This window comes from Manis javanica, chromosome 7 (genome assembly GCF_040802235.1).
Source record: "Manis javanica isolate MJ-LG chromosome 7, MJ_LKY, whole genome shotgun sequence".
In the NCBI taxonomy this organism is placed as follows: Eukaryota; Metazoa; Chordata; class Mammalia; order Pholidota; family Manidae; genus Manis; species Manis javanica.
The window spans coordinates 7,687,572-7,704,150 of record NC_133162.1 but is presented as its reverse complement, the minus strand read 5'-3'; the positions used below and the strand labels follow the sequence as shown (position 1 = coordinate 7,704,150).

Below are 16,579 nucleotides of genomic sequence, written 5' to 3'. Positions count from 1 at the left end.
TTAAAGGGGCAGGACAGGTCACTTAGACCAGAAGCAGGGAATCTGGGGATCTCTGGGCACTCTAACCCCCTGGGCAGCAGGGAGCACAGAGGCCCCTTACGGAGATAAATAGTCTCCTGGCTGCTCCCCCTCTAACGGGGCTCCACCATTTTGGAGGAACAGCCCCAGCCAGGCCAAGCCCACAGCAACAGTGGAGATAAACCCCAAAGCAACTGGGCAGGAAGCAGAAGCCCTGTCTGCGCACAGCTGCCCAGCACAAGCCACTAGAGGTCGCTATTCTCCCAGGAAAAGGCTACAAACCAACAAGAAGGGAAGCTCTTCCAGCGGTCACTTGTACCAGCTCTGCAGACTATCTCTATCACCATGAAAAGGCAAAACTACAGGCAGACAAAGATCACAGAGACAACACCTGAGAAGGAGACAGACCTAACTAGTCCTCCTGAAAAAGAATTCAAAATAAAAATCATGAACATGCTGACAGAGATGCAGAAAAAAATGCAAGAGCAATGGGATGAGATGCAGAGAAAAATGCAAGAGCAGTGGGATGAGATGCAGAGAAAAATGCAAGAGCAGTGGGATGAAGTCCGGAAGGAGATCACAGATGTCAGGAAAGAGATCACAGAAGTGAAACAATCCCTGGAAGGATTTATAAGCAGAATGGATAAGATGCAAGAGGCCATTGAAGGAATAGAAGCCAGAGAACAGGAACGTATAGAAGCTGACATAGAGAGAGATAAAAGGATCTCCAGGAATGAAACAACACTAAGAGAAATATGTGACCAATACAAAAGGAAAAACATTCGTATTATAGGGATACCAGAAGAGGAAGAAAGAGGAAAAGGGATAGAAAGGGTCTTTGAAGAAATAATTGCTGAAAACTTCCCCAAACTGGGGGAGGAAATAATCGAACAGACCATGGAATTATACAGAACCCCCAACAGAAAGGATCCAAGGAGGACAACACCAAGACACATAATAATTAAAATGGCAAGGATCAAGGACAAGGAAAGAGTTTTAAAGGCAGCTAGAGAGAAAAAGGTCACCTATAAAGGAAAACCAATCAGGCTAACATCAGACTTCTCAACAGAAACCCTACAGGCCAGAAGAGAATGGCATGATATACTTAATGCAATGAAACAGAAGGGCCTTGAACCAAGGATACTGTATCCAGCACGACTATCATTTAAATATGATGGTGGGATCAAACAATTCCCAGACAAGCAAAAGCTGAGGGAATTTGCTTCCCACAAACCACCTCTACAGGGCATCCTACAGGGACTGCTCTAGATGGGAGCACCCCTAAAAAGAGCACAGAACAAAACACACAACATATGAAGAAGGGAGGAGGAGGAATAAGAAGGGAGAGAAGAAAAGACTCTCCAGACAGTGTATATAACAGCTCAATAAGCGAGCTAAGTTAGGCAGTAAGATACTAAAGAAGCTAACCTTGAACCTTTGGTAACCACGAATCTAAAGCCTGCAATGGCAATAAGTACATATCTTTCAATAGTCACCCTAAATGTAAATGGACTTAATGCACCAATCAAAAGACATAGAGTAATAGAATGGATAAAAAAGCAAGACCCATCTATATGCTGCTTACAAGAAACTCACCTTAAACCCAAAGATAAGCATAGACTAAAAGTCAAGGGATGGAAAAACATATTTCAGGCAAACAACAGTGAGAAGAAAGCAGGGGTTGCAGTACTAATATCAGACAAAATAGACTTCAAAACAAAGAAAGTAACAAGAGATAAAGAAGGCCACTACATAATGATAAAGGGCTTAGTCCAACAAGAGGATATAACCATTCTAAATATATATGCACCCAATACAGGAGCACCAGCATATGTGAAGCAAATACTAACAGAACTAAAGAGGGAAATAGACTGCAATGCATTCATTGTAGGAGACTTCAACACACCACTCACCCCAAAGGATAGATCCACCGGGCAGAAAATAAGTAAAGACACACAGGCACTGAACAACACACTAGAACAGATGGACCTAATAGACATCTATAGAACTTTACATCCAAAAGCAACAGGATATACATTCTTCTCAAGTGCACATGGAACATTCTCTAGAATAGACCACATACTAGCTCACAAAAAGAGCCTCAGTAAATTCCACAATATTGAAATTCTACCAACCAATTTTTCAGACCACAAAGGTATGAAAGTAGAAATAAATTCTACAAAGAAAACAAAAAGGCTCACAAACACATGGAGGCTTAACAACATGCTACTAAATAATCAATGGATCAATGAACAAATCAAAATAGAGATCAAGGAATATATAGAAACAAATGACAACAACAACACTAAGCCCCAACTTCTGTGGGATGCAGCGAAAGCAGTCTTAAGAGGAAAGTATATAGCAATCCAGGCACACTTGAAGAAGGAAGAACAATCCCAAATGAATAGTCTAACATCACAATTATTAAAACTGGAAAAAGAAGAACAAATGAGGCCTAAAGTCAGCAGAAGGAGGGACATAATAAAGATCAGAGAAGAAATAAACAAAATTGAGAAGAATAAAACAATAGCAAAAATCAACGAAACCAAGAGCTGGTTCTTTGAAAAAATAAACAAAATAGATAAGCCTCTAGCCCAACTTATTAAGAGAAAAAGAGAGTCAACACAAATCAACATAATCAGAAATGAGAATGGAAAAATCACGACAGACTCCACAGAAATACAAAGAATTATTAAAGACTACTATGAAAACCTATATGCCAACAAGCTGGAAAACCTAGAAGAAATGGACAACTTCCTAGAAAAATACAACCTCCCAAGACTGACCAAGGAAGAAACACAAAAGTTAAACAAACCAATTACAAGCAAAGAAATTGAAACAGTAATCAAAAAACTACCCAAGAACAAAACCCCGGGGCCGGACGGATTTACCTCGGAATTTTATCAGACACACAGAGAAGACATAATACCCATTCTCCTTAAAGTGTTCCACAAAATAGAAGAAGAGGGAATACTCCCAAACTCATTCTATGAAGCCAACATCACCCTAATACCAAAACCAGGCAAAGACCCCACCAAAAAAGAAAATTACAGACCAATATCCCTGATGAACGTAGATGCAAAAATACTCAATAAAATATTAGCAAACAGAATTCAACAGTATATCAAAAGGATCATACACCATGACCAAGTGGGGTTCATCCCAGGGATGCAAGGATGGTACAACATTCGAAAATCCATCAACATCATCCACCACATCAACAAAAAGAAAGACAAAAACCACATGATCATCTCCATAGATGCTGAAAAAGCATTTGACAAAATTCAACATCCATTCATGATAAAAACTCTCAGCAAAATGGGAATAGAGGGCAAGTACCTCAACATAATAAAGGCCATATATGATAAACCCACAGCCAGCATTTTACTGAACAGCGAGAAGCTGAAAGCATTTCCACTGAGATCGGGAACCAGACAGGGATGCCCACTCTCCCCACTGTTATTTAACATAGTACTGGAGGTCCTAGCCATGGCAATCAGACAAAACAAAGAAATACAAGGAATCCAGATTGGTAAAGAAGAAGTTAAACTGTCACTATTTGCAGATGATATGATACTGTACATAAAAAACCCTAAAGACTCCACTCCAAAACTACTAGAACTGATATCGGAATACAGCAAAGTTGCAGGATACAAAATCAACACACAGAAATCTGTAGCTTTCCTATACACTAACAACGAATCAATAGAAAGAGAAATCAGGAAAACAATTCCATTCACCATTGCATCAAAAAGAATAAAATACCTAGGAATAAACCTAACCAAGGAAGTGAAAGACTTATACTCTGAAAACTACAAGTCACTCTTAAGAGAAATTAAAGGGGACACTAATAAATGGAAACTCATCCCATGCTCATGGCTAGGAAGAATTAATATCGTCAAAATGGCCATCCTGCCGAAAGCAATATACAAATTTGATGCAATCCCTCTCAAATTACCAGCAACATTCTTCAATGAATTGGAACAAATAATTCAAAAATTCATATGGAAACACCAAAGACCCCGAATAGCCAAAGCAATCCTGAAAAAGAAGAATAAAGTAGGGGGGATCTCACTCCCCAACTTCAAGCTCTACTACAAAGCCATAGTAATCAAGACAATTTGGTACTGGCACAAGAACAGAGCCACAGACCAGTGGAACAGATTAGAGACCCCAGAAATTAACCCAAACATATATGGTCAATTAATATTTGATAAAGGAGCCATGGACATACAATGGCAAAATGACAGTCTCTTCAACAGATGGTGCTGGCAAAACTGGACAGCTACATGTAGGAGAATGAAACTGGACCATTGTCTAACCCCATATACAAAGGTAAACTCAAAATGGATCAAAGACCTGAATGTAAGTCACGAAACCATTAAACTCTTGGAAAAAAACATAGGCAAAAACCTCTTAGACATAAACATGAGTGATCTCTTCTTGAACATATCTCCCCGGGCAAGGAAAACAACAGCAAAAATGAGCAAGTGGGACTACATTAAGCTGAAAAGCTTCTGTACAGCGAAAGACACCATCAATAGAACAAAAAGGAACCCTACAGTATGGGAGAATATATTTGAAAATGACAGATCTGATAAAGGCTTGACGTCCAGAATATATAAAGAGCTCACACGCCTCAACAAACAAAAAACAAATAACCCAATTAAAAAATGGGCAGAGGAACTGAACAGACAGTTCTCCAAAAAAGAAATACAGATGGCCAAGAGACACATGAAAAGATGCTCCACATCGCTAATTATCAGAGAAATGCAAATTAAAACTACAATGAGGTATCACCTCACACCAGTAAGGATAGCTGCCATCCAAAAGACAAACAACAACAAATGTTGGCGAGGCTGTGGAGAAAGGGGAACCCTCCTACACTGCTGGTGGGAATGTAAATTAGTTCAACCATTGTGGAAAGCAGTATGGAGGTGCATCAAAATGCTCAAAACAGACCTACCATTTGACCCAGGAATTCCACTCCTAGGAATTTACCCTAAGAACGCAGCAATCAAGTTTGAGAAAGACAGATGCACTCCTATGTTTATCGCAGCACTATTTACAATAGCCAAGAATTGGAAGCAACCTAAATGTCCATCTGTAGATGAATGGATAAAGAAGATGTGGTACATATACACAATGGAATACTACTCAGCCATAAGAAGTGGAAAAATCCAACCATTTGCAGCAACATGGATGGAGCTGGAGAGTATTATGCTCAGTGAAATAAGCCAAGCGGAGAAAGAGAAATACCAAATGATTTCACTCATCTGAGGAGTATAGGAACAAAGGAAAAACTGAAGGAACAAAACAGCAGCAGAATTACAGAACCCAAAAATGGACTAACAGGTACCAAAGGGAAAGGAACTGGGGAGGATGGGTGGGCAGGGAGGGATAAGGGGGGGGAAGAAGAAGGGGGGTATTAAGATTAGCATGCATGGGGGGGAGGGAGAAAGGGGAGGGTGGGCTGCACAACACAGAGAGGACAAGTAGTGACTCTACAACATTTTGCTAAGCTGATGGACAGTAACCGTAATGTGGTTGTTAGGGGGGACCTGATATAGGGGAGAGCATAGTAAACATAGTATTCTTCAGGTAAGTGTAGATTAAAAATTTAAAAAAAAAAAAAAGAAAGAAAGAAAGAAAAGGGGGATTACTCCTTAACAGGATAAAACTATTGGTAAATCAAAGATCAACGCATGCTTTAAATATCCTTAATGTTGATCACTTAAAGGGTGTCAGATGATCAGCTATGGAGGTACTCTTTTCTGATAATATTCCTTTCTCTTAATTAAAAAAAAAAAAAAAAAAAGCAGTTACTGTGTGCTGACCTCCAATGAGTTCTGCACAGTGGTATAGAGGGCATGTCAAAGTGTGGGCAAAGGGTCTGTTTGTTTCTACGCAGAAGATCAAGGCCTAGCTTGGATACCCAGAAAATGAACTAAGATACGATATGAGGAGGAGCTTCCGGCATCAGCACTCTCTGGAGGACTCGTGCCGGGGGATGATCATCAAAAAGCCTCCACAGGGATCCGGACGATGCTGCGGTTGTGGCTGCATCCAGCCCACCATCTCCTGGACTTGCCATGAGAAGGAGGAGGGAGATGTCTAGGCTGGCATGTGCATACAGTGAGACAACGAATTTGACTGGATCTGTACTGTTGGAACTCAACCAGGAGTTGGGAGGGGTGCAAGTTGTAGCACCCCAAAATCTCATGACTATAGACTATCTATGGTTAAAAGAACATATGGGATGTGAACAGATCCCAGAAATGGGCTGCTTTAATTTGTCTGATGGTTCAAGTACAGTTGGAAAATATCCATCATATCATAGATAAATTTTCACAAATGCCTAGGGTGCCTAAATGGTTTTCTTGGCTTCACTGGAGATGGATGGTAATTATAGATTTGCTTTGTTTAGGTCACCGTATTCCTATTATGTCAATATGTGTGTGCAAATTAGTTAGTAGTTTAAAACCTATACATACTTAAGGTACTATACAAGAAGATATGTCAAAGAAATAATCAATCCTCCCAAGTTTCCTTCATATGCTACATCTATAGCTTTTCTTCTTCCTTCCTAATTACAAACTTTAAATAGAATTCGTGCCTCATATCGAATTTACCGAGTATCATAATTCCTCCAGGTGGTAAAGATACCTCGAGACAAGTGCTGGGCATAGAAGCCACAGGGCATAAATCTGCAAAGAAGTAAAAAGCTAACCTTTGCAAACAATATGGCTTCTCTCTCACTTACCAACTTTACATTTCCCTGTATGGCCCCGGAAGATGACTGGTTAGCCAGAGACGGGTAAGATTCCTCAAGGGAGGAACAACCTAAGACAGGCACAGTCGCAGGGGGGCCATCAGGTGAGAATTTGGGGATCAACAGAGGTGAGGCTCAGAACCTCACCCCCCCTGCTTTGAGAGAAATCTTCTGCATCCGTGGATGTTTTGCTGCCCTTGTCTAGCCTGGATTAATACTTAGTCCATAGGCACACACCTGATCATCTGATCATCTACATTTGCCTTCTTACAGCACTAAACTATGTTTTCTACCTTTATCTTGCATCTACCTACCACTTCAGCATTTTATTAAAAATAAAAATAATAATAATAATAGGAGAAATGTGGGATCAACATATAAATCAAGTACAAAAATCAAATGAATATTCATATTTGACCTGATGGTTTATAGGTCATATTGCATGATCAAAACCGAAAGTTTCTGTGATGACTGCCCTTGTACTGTTCACCATGTAAGAATTTATTCACTCTGTAAGAATTCGTTCACCATGTAAGAACTTGTTCATTATGCTTCAGAAGATTGGAGACTGACGAGAATTAGGCTTGAGATGGATTAATGATTGTACATTGAGCATTGACCCCCCTATACTGAATTTTATTGTTGTTAACAACCATTTGATCAATAAATATGAGAGATGCCCTCTCAAAAAAAAAAAAAAAAAAAAAATACATAAAAACATTTCCTACAGGGGGAGGAAGGATGAGGGAGAAGAGACAGAGGTACAGCTAGACCTCTTCCCACCTAGCAAGCTTCATAGTTTTGTAACTGAAAACATGTGAATGTGCACACATTAAAAAAAATTTAATCAGTAAAAAAAAAAAAAAAAAAAAAAAAAAAAAAAAAAAAAAAAAAAAAAAAAGTGAAGGCAGTGAGATGGAAGGTGTAGGGGAGGCAGGAAGGCTGCTGTGTTGTGGGGAAAAGGCAAAATGCACAAAGAAACTCAGTGATAGGCCTCCTAAATCAGAGCACTCGGCCACGCTGAGCCACACAGCATGACAAGCAGCGTGTACAGGACGGAGGTCGGAGGCTTCTGTGCTCAGCTGTGTTGGTACACTGGGTGCCTGGTCCCACAAAACATTAACATACTGGGGGAAGGGGTGCACGAACCAACACTACTTTGGTGTCATAATGACATCATTCCCGTATTTGTCAATCACATATGAGCAAATTCGCGACAGTAAAACACAGTAGCAGACCTGCCTACACCCCCACTTGGAGCAGACATCTTCACAGCAGCCACGGCGCCCTTAATCATCGCGGCAATTTTGCACGAAGGCCAGCTGCGCATGTACGCCTGAGCAGACACTGTGCTGAAACAGCGTGGGAACGCCAGAAGAATAAGACTCACGTCGTGCAAGAAGGTTGTCATTTGGTGAGGGTGACAGATGAGTAAATCCATGTGAGATAATTGTTCAAAAAGAGAGATGTACGTGGTTTAATAGTCACCCCAGGTGTGCACAGAACATGTCTATCTGCTGACTTGGGGCATTTTATGGGGTCGTTAGGAATAATAACTGCTTGGCTCACATGCTGCCTCTTCCAGGAAATCTTAAGAAAGCCACTCTGCTGGCCCGGTGTCTGTTTTCTACATGACAGAGTTGGTAATAACAGTACTTGTCTCACGTCGAGGGATAAATGAAGTAATGCACGGAAGCGCTGAGCACAGCGCCGATACCTATCCGAGCCGATTCCCGCCCCCTCTCTGCTAGGGACGGAAGCATCAGGAGGATAAACAGGGGCCTTTCGTCTTGGCTGTTTCAGAGCCCGGCGAGGTTCCTAGAAGGCAGCAGGCACTCCACACAGCCAGCCAGGTCCTCACGGCCCCGAGTACAGCACCTGAGAACTGCTGGAGCAAGCCTCCTTTTTCACTCCTTGGTTCCTCACATCCCATGAAGGTGGCAGTGCTGGTGGGGGCAACTCCACTTTGCTGACAAAGACACTATGCCACAGAGACAGCGGGCACCTTGCCTAGAGCCCGCTAGCAGGAGAACCAGGACGTGAGTCCAGCCTGCAGGCGCATACGTGCTGGGCAGATGACAGACGTGCCCGCAGAGCCCGGGCCAGCAAAGGGCTGGACTGACCTTGTTCACATCCCCCACTGCAGCACTTAAATACCGCTTCTTATCCTGATGCCTTGGTGTTTCTCACACATAAAATCCCATTAGCTTGATGCGCCTACAAAATACTCTTATGTGAGACAAGAAGTGGTTATTTTTAAACCGCGTTTCAAACTGTCTGTGTGGGAAGACGCATTCTGGAGCACCTGTGGTAGAGGAATTCACGCTTCATGGGGCGCTGATTCTGGGAGGTACGAATCCCAAAATGGGCCCTGACCTGGTCTCACTGTTCCCTTGAAGGGCAGGGCGTTGTGTGTCCGAGCCCCTCCCACCCGCTGCAGACAACACTCCACTCTCTGGCCACCACCCTGTGACCAGGGGGACGGGGGCGCTGGCTTGGATCTCACTAGTACAATTTCACATCTAGGAGCAGGTGTACAGGTATGCTTGTCAGGGGGCATTTGGGGCAAGAGCCACTGAAGGAAAAATAAATCCACCCAAGGACAGATGGCACTGAGGTGGTTTTACATCACTCCCTTATTTTCATCCTGACTGAGGGCAGGAGGGTGGCTGCCAGCGCCTTCAGCCCAGGCAGTGTGCCTCTGGAGGGCCCAGCGGCTGCTCCCTGCTGGATGACCCGTCTTCCAAGGGGACCTTCCACACGGCCCAGCGAAGGCACGGCAGTAAAGAAATTGCCGTCTGCACTTCAGCCAGATCTTCACATGACATCCTGCCTGCACTTCCTGTGGGCACTGTTTGGGCTCGCGGGGAAGGGAGAGGAGGACAGACAAAGCCCCTTCTAACCTGGGGCTCTGTTCAAGGAGGCGCAGGTAAGACCAAGGAAACAAGTCAACCAAATCAGACTTCAGTGGTTGGCCTTGATGGCCCCCCATCACAGGGAGGAAAGGACCACCTCCCTCCCAGAAGGCTGGGTAGGATGGTGCATGAACAACAAGGGTTTGGAGACCACACTTGGTTATGGAGACACTGAGAAAGAAAACTAAAATACGAGAGAACCACACAGGACAGCACATGATCAAATGCTGAACTGAGAAGGGATGGATCAGCAGGAGCTGCAGCAGGAGGGGAAAGGCATCACAGATGGGCTGGCAGGACACACCCCCTCCCAACAAAGGTGTCCACCTGCTAATCCTAGAACCTGTGAATATGCCAGGGTACGTGACAAAGGGAAATGCAACCGCCATTAGGGTTGCTTGACATGGGGGGAGGAGCCTGTATCATCCAGGTGGGGGCAATGCAGTTGCAGGGTCCTTAAGAGTAGAAGAGGGAGGCAGGGAAAGAACCAGAGAGATGGCAGCTTGAGAAGAACTCAACCTGCCATCGCTGGTTGAGAAGACGGAAGAGAGACACAGCAAGAAATGCAGACACTTCTAGAAGCTGGAAAAGGCAAAGAAACATACTCTGTCCTAGAGCTCCAGACGAACACAGCCCTGCTCAGGCCTTGGTTTTAGCCCAGTGAGACTTCCATGCTCCTGAACTGTAAGAGAATAATTTTGTGTTGCATAAATGGCAACGTTTATGGTGAGTTTTTGGAGCAGCAAGAGGGAATAATACTGGATCAAACAGGGTTCGCACTGTGTGGGCACGGTGCCAGGAAGGGAGCTGAGGGCAGGGGGCCTCCTGGGTAAAGGCCCAGAGTCAAGAACTACCCAGGGTACAGAATGTGCAAGGAGCGCGACTTCCTGGAGCAGGAGCTTGGCAGTAGTGGCCAAGGTTACATGGCTCTAGAGCCCTGGGGAAGAAGGTGAGTCACAAGGCGCTGGGCATGGCAGAGCCACTAAGGATCTGGCCTGGGGGAGCCACAGAACAGCCTGGAAAAGGTATGTGGTGGAGGTGAGGCGTGCTGGCAGGGAGGCGCGAGAGGACAAATGCCCACAGGGTGCAGCATGCTCCTGCCCTTTGCAGACAGATCATGGGGACGTAGACCAACCTGGGTCCAGGTCCCAGCAGCATCCTTTTCCTTGATGGGCTTTGGAGAAGGCACGTGTCCTGGGGCTCAGGGCTCTCTCTGTAAAAGGAGCGGTCTGCAGCAGTGCCCTTCCCATGTGAGAACTAGAGCCAACCCATCTTAAATGTCGTGTGTGGTACCTGACCCAAGCTCAGTCACCCGTCACCTAGCAGCCAGCCATGCGACCACAATGCTTCCCGCGGCGCTGTACCTGGATGTTGAGTCTCCCTCGATGTGCCCCAAGACCATAGCGCTTCGAGGTGGATGCATGCAGCTGGAAGTCTGTGATCTTTAAGGTTTCCAGACCAAGAGGTGGGCAACCTGGAAAGGACAATGCTAGTTAAAAACCAGGACAGCTATTGAAAGAACTGAGTTTCTGGCTTTCTAAACCTGGCCACATGCTTCTCCATTTTCCCTGAAACCGCAGTCACTCGCCGTCACAGCCCCACCCCCACATGCCCAGGGTTTCCAGATAAATACTTTCAACTCAGTTGTTGACATTACGCCAATTTTCTTTATTGTCAGCATTTCCTTTCTAGGTGTTTCTGCTCTGACAGGGCTTCTCTCTGTTGCTGTCCATGCTACTGTCTGAGGCTGTTTCCAATGAAGTATTCTTCCACAATGTGACTCAGCCAAGGAGAATTAATGGTTAGAAAATTTGAAATTTGAAGCAATCCCATGGCTGAGCCCTGAATATCAATCAGAATTTGTTTATATTGCTTCAGCAACTCCGGCCTTTGTATCGTGCACGCTAATGAGCAGGGCAGTATAAATAGAAAAAAACCTATTATTTTCCGTTCTTGGCCAAACTGGTAATTTTGAGAATAGCTACTAAAAGGTTGGTCCCAGCTGCCCCTGCAATAAGACGCTGGCCCTTGGGCACGCCCTTGGTGATGGTCCCAGTCTAGACCATCATCCCTACGGATAAGAGCTTTAACAGCAGCCCTGGGGTTGCACGCCAGGCCTCCTGACTCCTGGGCGGCTGTCCTCCCCTCTCAACCTGCCACGGGGCTGAAAACCTCCAAGGGACACCATCTCCTTCAGATCTGAGCCTGGAAAGAGAAAAATCTCCAGAATAGAAGGGGACAAAATCTATTTCTACTAGAAGTATGAGAAATCCCTAATGTAACAAATTTAAAAAGCCACGTGGGTCACTGCTGAGATGGGCATGCCCCCAGGGAACCCCAAGGGCACCTGGGGATGATTGGGGGGGGGTTCTGTCCATCCATGACAAACCCCCACAGGGAAAAGGCTCCTCTGGTCTCAGGGGGCTGTAGGAGCCGGGCAAGCAGCCACCAGGCGTGCGCGAATGGCCCCTGGGACAGAAAGTCTGTCCAGGTGCTGCAGCCAGAGGAACTCAGCCCTGCCAGGACCTGAGATGCCATCCAGTCCAGCCCCTGAGTTCCCAGAGGAGGAAGCTGAGGCCCCGAGACTGGAGGTGAGCCTTGCAAGGCGTCCCTGCCCGCAGCAAAGGAGACCTCAGACCCTGGCCTCCAGATTCTCAGCTCCAGGCTGCCAGACAAGGCCACGAATCTCCCCTAGTCCTGTCCACATCTGCCAGGAGGCTGCCTGGATTGGTAAATATTTATCAGCCATCTGTTAAATACAGCAACAATAATTGCTTCCAGAAAAAGAAAACATCTCATGTGGATATGAACCTTTTTTTATTTCAAAAAGGAACTACCTGAATAAAACTGCATGTTCATCAGAATTGCTCTGCTGTTGGTATGTGGAAGGAAGCTCTGTCACATCCTCTCACGAAGATATGCAGGGTGAAAAGAAAGCCTCAGAAGTGAGGCGTTTCTAGTTTGCACATCAAACATCTATTCGAAAGCTCAATGCCTGCTCTCTCCAGGGGCTAGGCCATCACATACATGTGGCATAAGTGGAGTCCATGGGGCCAGCAGATCAGCAGCTGCCACATCAAAGGTCCACTCTCACCCACTCCTGAGACGATGTGATAGGCCAGAAAAGCCACTCCTGTCCACAGCACAGCTGACAAGGTCTTTGGTGAGGAGCCCAGATAAACACACACACACTCAGCCTATGCAAAAACATACTCTTCCGTGAATCCTAATGAGGATTTTTTTTTCCGTATTAGAAGACACTTTTTGGAGAATTTAGTTTTGTTTGGAAGCCTTGTCTGTTGTCCATGCCATCAAAAAAGGCACTAGAGATAGACCACCACCGAGCAAACCAAGGTCCTTGGCAGCCAACAACTAAGTTATTGGCGGCTGGGTTTGGTGAGGCAGCTCTGGTTGTAAGAAACTAGCAACAGTTAAGTTAAGCAGGAATGGGGTCACTGGAGGGATGGCAGGAAGCTGGCAGAAGGGACACAGGGCGGGTGCAGGTGGAGCACCTAGAGCCCTGGTCACCCAGGCAGCACAAACCAAGGACCCCGTGCTGCCAGGCGGCCGGACTCCCATGGCGCTCCCAGCCACATCACAGCTAACAACCTCCACTTAGCCACTCAGTGCACTTCCTGTGTGGCTGCTCACAGAGAAGTGGGTGCCGTTAGCAGTGGGTGGGTGCTGGGCCTCGGTACTCACAACCAACAGGTGCACCTGACCAGGTGGTGCTGTAAGTGACTGCTGGCCACGAGCTGCCTGCACAGCCATGGTGTCACTGGCCCTTCAGCACCCTCCCCCACAGCTTGACCCTACCTCATTTCCTCTCCAGCCACCCCTTTCTTGAAGTTTTGCACTCTGTGCTCTGGCTTCTGTCTGCAAGCACAGCAGTTCTCCTCAATGGGCCCTTTTGGACTCCTTAGCCTCTTCGAGGCCTCCCCGATCTGCTCCCTCTGGGCCCCCTCTCCTTCCTGCCCCCATGGTTTCTCTAACATGAATGCTTTAGTCTCTTCCGGCTGCCACAACAAAATCCAGACTGGGTGGCCTATAAACAGAAATTTATTGCATACAGTTCTGGAGGCTGAAAAGTCTAAGATCAAGACCCCAGCATGATTGCCTTCTGGTGAGGACCCCCTTCCTGGCAACCTGTGCATCCCAGGGCCAGGGGAAAAGAAACGTACACCCAGAACCCACTATCATCATCAGCGAACAGTCCAGGTGATCAAGGGCATTTTCAGATGCACAGATACTTAGAAAATTCACCCCTTCCCACCAGACCCACAGACTCTTGCTGCAAGAACTGTTGGAATCTTATGCCAGACATGGACACATAGACAGACAGACAGATGCCAGGCAGTAGGAGCTGGGTGCAGAAGCTTCCCCAGAAAGGAGCCAGAGGACTCTCCAACCAAAGAACTTGAGAAGCAATGCAAACTTGGAACAAGAAGTGAGAGTTCCTTTGGTTTTAAATTCTCAAAAAAAAACCCCGCCTGCCCAAAGAGCTGTCAATCACGGTACCACCTCCCAACACGGAGGGCTTCTCCCGTCCTTCAGAAAGCCTTCTGAGAAAGGCAGGAGTGCTGCCTTGATGATCAAATGTTCTCTGGAGGAGAAAGGAGTGTTTCAAAGCTTAATTTAAATACCCACAGTCAGAAAGTAACAAGGCCAGAGGCTGGAACTATGATATGCTTACATTATAACCAAGATTATAATGTCAATGGAGGAGATAATTACTAGGTTCACAGAGCGCTTGAAATCAATGGAAAACCCATGGCAGCTTGTCTTCCCTCCTCTGTCAGAACTCCAAGTCCCAGCCGGGCGCACTGGAGCAGCGCTGGCAGGCCCCGAGCAAGGACTCAGCTCGTGGGCCAGTCTGCTCCAACGGCAGCCACGGGCACGCCCCTCCCCACAGCCCCCTGCTTGTCCTCCCAACACAAACAAAGTCCTTCCTCACCAAATCAAGGTTTTGTGGTTCCTAGGAGGAAAAAGACTCTAATTCTCAGAAGCATGTGGGTGAGGAGAACATGAAAAAAAGGTGTGAAAGAACACTTCAGGAACATATTAATTGGAGATTGGCGCTGTGTCATCATCTGGAGGAAAGAGAGTGACAGTCATGGAAGATGACTCTACTTTTCCCTTAAAGGCAGCACGGTTCTCTAAGAACACCCTGTACCTGTGCAGAGCCCGGGGGACCACCCCACGGGCCTGTGCTCAGCTCCTAGAGAGGCGGGCAGAGATGGGATCCTCTGTCTCATTCTCCCACCGCACTCTGACCCACACACAGTCAATGAAATCTGCCCATGCTAAAATTCTCCGCATTGCAGCCACTATACAAAATGGATATTAGCACCATCACACATATTTATTGGTCCTCCTCCTCCTCCTTAGCACCATAACTCACTGTATGTGCACACCGGCTCTTTAATAAATCCTAACTGCATTTATATCATGGCAGTCTCTGTGATCCAGTTACAGGGCAAAATCAGAATATAGTGCATACATTAGAATTCTGAATCTGGAGCATTGATTGCAACACCCCATTCCCTAAAACACAAAATCTGTCTGGGAGAAGCTATTATTAGAGTCAAGTCATGAACATTATTTTTAAAGGGTGGTGACTTAAGGAGCAATGGGGCTGACATGCAAGCAACTACCACGGGCCAGACCCTCTGAGGACGTTTTGTCATTTCACCTGCTTAATGATCATCAGCGATGGGCCTTAGCACCCCTATTTTACACAGAAACTAAGACTCAAGAAGAGCTAAACAGCCTCTGAGTGTCCGAGTTAGAATCTGAGAATTAAGTGTGACATAAAATCCCAGGCACAAGAAAACTTGAGTGTGACATGAATGCAAGTTCCACCGAGGCGTTTGGGGTCACATCAGAGAAAGGAAGTGGAGCTGGGACAGGCGTCACCAGTTGGCAGAACAGAGCCCAGAGCTGAGGCCGGCTGGCCTGCTGTGACTGCCTGCTGGAAACAGAGCAAAGAATTCTTCAAGCCTTGGTCACCACTGCCAGGACAAGCTCACAGCAGTCGTGAACTTCTGCTTTCATTGTTGCCTATAAACTGAATAGCTCTGACTTAGGACATTCTTTCCTTCACCTTTCTGGACTTGCCATTGCTTTTGATCAGTGAGAGCGTGGCAACAGCTTCCCAGAGCACTAGAGAATGTGTTTGCCATGGCTTTTGGCCCGTCTCAGACATCACTGGCTTCTCACAGTGCAATGCCTCCTTCAGGTCCTGGGAAAGGAGTTAATCTCAGACTTATCTAATGCCGAAAGCTCCTTCCTCATGGCTGGACTCCTCCAGGCAGCAGATCTCATTCTGACCAACATCAGAATCTCTTGGGAAGTTTAAAAAATGGCTGGAGACCAGATCCCTCCCCAGAGACCGAAAGACAGTATGCAGAGGGGCTGGGCACTGGTCTCTAAAGCTCCAGGCAATCTTCAGAGACCCGTAGAACTTGGCAGGTATCCCTGAACTTAAGGCTACACAAGCTCAGGGAGTCTCTGCAGTTAGCCAGGCAGAGGAAACCCTCTGGGAGCCAGGTATCTGCCCATGCTGGCTGAGTCTGTAACCCCAGAGCCTGCCCAGGGCTGCCTGCAGTCTAGACACACTGATCCCTCCTCAGTGGCTGCCTCACTTGACTTCCTACCCCCAACCCACTTCTGCCTAAAAAAAGTACAAACCTCACTGTTACTGTGACATGGCAGCAACTATGCGTTTTCATCACTGAATTCCCAAAGCCCAATTGATGCTTTACAAGTAAAGGAATGAATCTGTAACATGATTCAACAGAACTGATAGTCATCATATTTGCATCATCATGGAAAATAATATTTTGTTCTTTGTACATTGCTTATAAAGCCCAAA

General features: G+C 45.9%; 1 protein-coding gene across 3 annotated transcripts in view; it reads right to left on the bottom strand.

Moving 5' to 3' along the window:
* Positions 1 to 16,579, bottom strand: part of CPXM2 (carboxypeptidase X, M14 family member 2) — a 114,398-nt gene that overhangs the window by 78,587 nt on the left and 19,232 nt on the right. For all 3 annotated transcript variants that reach the window (XM_017676177.3, XM_073240169.1, XM_073240168.1), the window contains one exon: positions 11,070 to 11,179. In XM_017676177.3, the coding sequence (XP_017531666.3) occupies positions 11,070 to 11,179 (110 nt within the window). The remainder of the gene's footprint in view (positions 1 to 11,069; positions 11,180 to 16,579) is intronic.